The sequence below is a fragment of the Cicer arietinum genome, chromosome 5 (assembly GCF_000331145.2).
Source record: "Cicer arietinum cultivar CDC Frontier isolate Library 1 chromosome 5, Cicar.CDCFrontier_v2.0, whole genome shotgun sequence".
In the NCBI taxonomy this organism is placed as follows: Eukaryota; Viridiplantae; Streptophyta; class Magnoliopsida; order Fabales; family Fabaceae; genus Cicer; species Cicer arietinum.
The window spans coordinates 21658059-21662154 of record NC_021164.2 but is presented as its reverse complement, the minus strand read 5'-3'; the positions used below and the strand labels follow the sequence as shown (position 1 = coordinate 21662154).

Sequence of the window (4096 nt, the reverse complement as noted above, 5' to 3'; positions counted from 1 at the left end):
GAAGAGTTCCTTTTGCACCTCATGCATCATGTGATAAATTTTATTGGAGGACATTTTGCTTAATTATGTAAAAAGGCCTAAAAGTTTCGAGTATATTAAAATAGTAAACAATATTGTGTATAAAGCATTTAAGTAGACATGCTTTCATAGGGGTTGATAAATGATGACAAAGAATACATTGATGCAACTGTAGAGTTAAGGAGTTGGGGAAAAAAAATTTATTTAAGAAACTCTTTGCGAACTTATTGATGTATAACATTGACAAGACCATAGTTTGTTTGGAACAAAATATGGGAGTATTTGAGCGATGAAATTTTGCATAGACAACAAGTAATTCTACAATTTTTGACATTTTAGACTTATTTAATCTAAATTTATAATTAATAAATTGTATCTTTATTAATGGTAAATTACTTTTGTGGCCACACTCATTAAGAGCGGAGTTTATTTTTCATAATGCATATCTCAAATTGACAGAGGATGACAGAGGATGAGATTAAAAATTTGTTAGCAGAGATTAAATAATAATAAGAGTTTGAGTGATTTTTCCACAATAGTAGTTCAAAGGCTGATGTTGCTCAGGAAAAGCCTTTTATGTTTGGGTGCTAAGAGTCCGTGATGGTGCATTTTATGATGAGTTTATATTAAGAAGTTTGAGTGTTCCATTGAATTCTATTGTCGATACTAGATACCGTCATTTTTTGTTAACATAAAGGATATGTCATACTTCCACGATAGAACTATATTGGCCCTTAAGAATGATATTATTCATGCTATCGACGAACATATGCTATCAATGATGCTAAGTGAAGAAAAAACATGAATTTTTATGTTCCACACTTCACAAATCTACTTGTATGACAAAAATAATATTTATATCCTATCCATATTTGTGTGGGTATATATTTAATGGATATTTTGTGGATTTTTAAGTATTTGCCGAGTATTAGCAAATATTTATGGATATTATCTTTGAAATAAAAAATCATTTATGTATAATTTATTTTTTTTGCAATTGTATAGATTTTTCCCCAATTTTGTAAACACAAAAACATATTTTACTAGTTTATTATCAATTTTATCATAACAAAATAAATAAAATATATAATAAAATTCAATCATAAAAACTATTAATACATAAACAAAAAGCATTACATGATATCGATTTTACTAGGTTTTATCCATAGATATAGATGTTATTACATTACATCCTCCATGTGTCTGATGTGGATGTTATTCGCAGATATATGCGAATACGTATTCTTTTATCACATAGGATTTACAATTTCAGGGGAAGTTGTAATTCAAAAATATCCATGAAATAAACAAAATCATATATAACATGTATATTGAACACCTTATAAGTTCATTATTTATTTTTTACTCGTTTAACTTCATAATGGATATACACAATTACAACTCTAATTTAGTAATTTTAATAAATTTTTGGCTTTAAAAAAAGGTTGTCATATTTAAACACAATTTTTCTACATTCATTTAACACATTATTTTCTATCTATCTTTTTCTTCCTATCACATCACTCCATTTATTTCTATACCTCTCGAGCTGTCTCATGGATGTATAAGTTGTATGGGTATACATAAATATTTTTCCAAAAAAAAAATAAAACATTCTCTTGGTCTGAAAGACAGTTCTCACTTGTCAACAAAACGGGAAAAGGTCTAATTCTGATCATTATAATTAAAGAAATCATATTTCATATCAATAACATAATATCACAACAGACCCTTAAATTTTAACAGATTCGTGCACTAGTTGCTGCAATCATAGAAACTCAAGAAATGAGCACATTTTAATTCATGGTATATGTTCAAGAATAGTACCGAATTTTAATAAGATTGCTTAGCTTCAGAGTTAGCTCATTGACTGTGAAGATAGCTTGTCTTCTTTAATCGATTAAGTTCAAGATGTTTATTTGTAAGCAGTAAATGGAATTCCAAAAACATACAATAGAGAAAAGAAAGTATAACATATAGACTTAACAGTAACATATGGATAAGATTCAGAATTTGACTATGAGAAATACTTTGAATACAAATTTCAAACACACCAAGTCATTCATGTCAGAAAGACAAAGAAAGGTTTGTACCATATGGATAAGAGTGAAGTTTCAAACTAGAATTATAACACAGGGTTTATTGTTCTTGTCAATTAACTTTTGAAATCTCCTCTTCCAAGCAGAAAAGTAGGTCTATTAAGCAGATTTTAAGTTATAATATCATTAATTGATCAATGATTATGTAGGTAATCAAACTTGAATCAAAAAAATGTAGGTAATCATACAAGAAATGTACTAAGTCCATAACTAAAATATTGAAATCATAAGTAAAAAAGGACAGAAATGAAAAGCTAAAAAAAAATAAAGCCATACTTACAACAATTCTGTAAGTCTCTTTATACTTGAAGGTAGTTGCAATGCTCCAGCCCATTAAAATGTTTTGACTAGTCTTGGGATATTTTATTGAATTTCGTAGAAAACCTAAAAAAGGTGTTGCAGTGTCATTAAGCAATATGCCACCTTTAACATGTTGCAAAAAATAATGCAACATATCTTCCTAGTATGCCTACAAGATAGACGGCTTCACCAATGACCTGTTAAAATCAATTTGTAATCATAATCTTCGACATGCAAGGTAGCTTCAGACTACAACTACACAAAATTGGACTGAAATCACTAATAATTGGCTAGTTACAGCAAAGTCGGTTTAAAAAAACATGCAAAAATTGAGTGGACAGGGAATATCATTATCAAATAACATACAGAGGGCATGCTACATGAAATAAACATTAATGAAATTATCTTAGAAGGGGTATAAGTTACTCAAACAACTTGCCACAATCTACAACCAAGAACAACATTGTGCACTCTTATTAATCTCTATCTGCATATTCCATTTATTTATGCTACATGTTGCATAAACTAACAAAGAGATTGATTATTGGTATTGTGTTGCCAATTGCAGAACAAAGTCTTAGACCTATCAGGTGACTTGAAAATCTCAAGCAATGACAAGGAGTCCTGTTTTACTCACAGTTTGTAAGATATTATATGAACATTCAACATACCTACTATATATATATATTATGGACCTACTATAATTGAAAATTTCAAATTCTTCTTGGCTAGGGACTCACTGGCAGGGACAATACAAAAACAACATACCTGAAGTTGGAATGCAAGCCTTCCTTCCCTTACCACGGCTCATATTGTCACTTCATCATTAACTTCTATGACAGGGATGTGAGCAATGTTGGACCAATGTTCTCCTCTCCGAACTCCATACCTTAATTTTAACATACGGCATCGCCCAATTTTCAGTATCTTAAGAGAAGGGAGTCCGTCTTTTGGCAATAACTCGAGTCTTCGACAATCGTCAAACTCCAGTGCTTCCAAAGAGGAAGGAAACCTCTCTGGCAAGGACTTAAGTTTTGGGCAATATAGAAATGCAAGTGATTTCAGAGAGGAAGGCAACATGTCTTCAGACAATAATTCAAGCCTTGAACAACATTTAAATGTAAGATTTTCTAGAGAGGAGAGGTGTAGAAGTCCATTTCCTTGTAAGGATTTTCTTTTAGAGATCTTATTTATTGTTAGAGACACAAGAGAAATGGGCAGCAACTGCTCTTTCAGCAAGGTGTTAACAATAACATCACCTCCAATATGCAGATCAGACAGAGCAGTAAGGTTTTGAATACACCATTCAGCCACAGGCGCTTTTATTCTCAGGGATTCAATATAAACTGTTCGTAATTTAGGAGGGAGGCAAGCTCCTTCACAAAATGAGGATAAACTGTTAAGTGACAAGCTTTCAAGAGCAGTGAGGGTGTTCATCCGTTGAGGAAGTGATCTCAGTGCATCACAGTGAGAAACCGTAAGTGATTTGACGGATGACTGGCAATGGGAAGAAATATCTGAAATAAAAAAGCACTGCAGATTCCTAGAGCCTTCAATGGAAAGGCTTTGGAGCACAGGGAAACCATTCAGTGAGAAGGAGGTAAGTGCATCACAGGAATACTCTAACACCAAAGTCACAAGTGATGTGTAACTGCACCATGTTTCAGGTGGCAGGAATG

At 31.8% G+C, this 4096-nt stretch overlaps 1 protein-coding gene across 1 annotated transcript in view; it reads right to left on the bottom strand.

Annotated features, from left to right (window-relative positions):
* Nucleotides 1–2156: 2156 nt before the first annotated feature.
* Nucleotides 2157–4096, bottom strand: part of LOC101510478 (putative disease resistance RPP13-like protein 1) — a 5272-nt gene continuing 3332 nt past the window's right edge. The window contains 2 exon segments of the mRNA XM_073369182.1: nucleotides 2157–2614; nucleotides 3186–4084. Of these exon segments, the coding sequence (XP_073225283.1) occupies nucleotides 3225–4084 (860 nt within the window). The 3' untranslated portion in view covers nucleotides 2157–2614; nucleotides 3186–3224.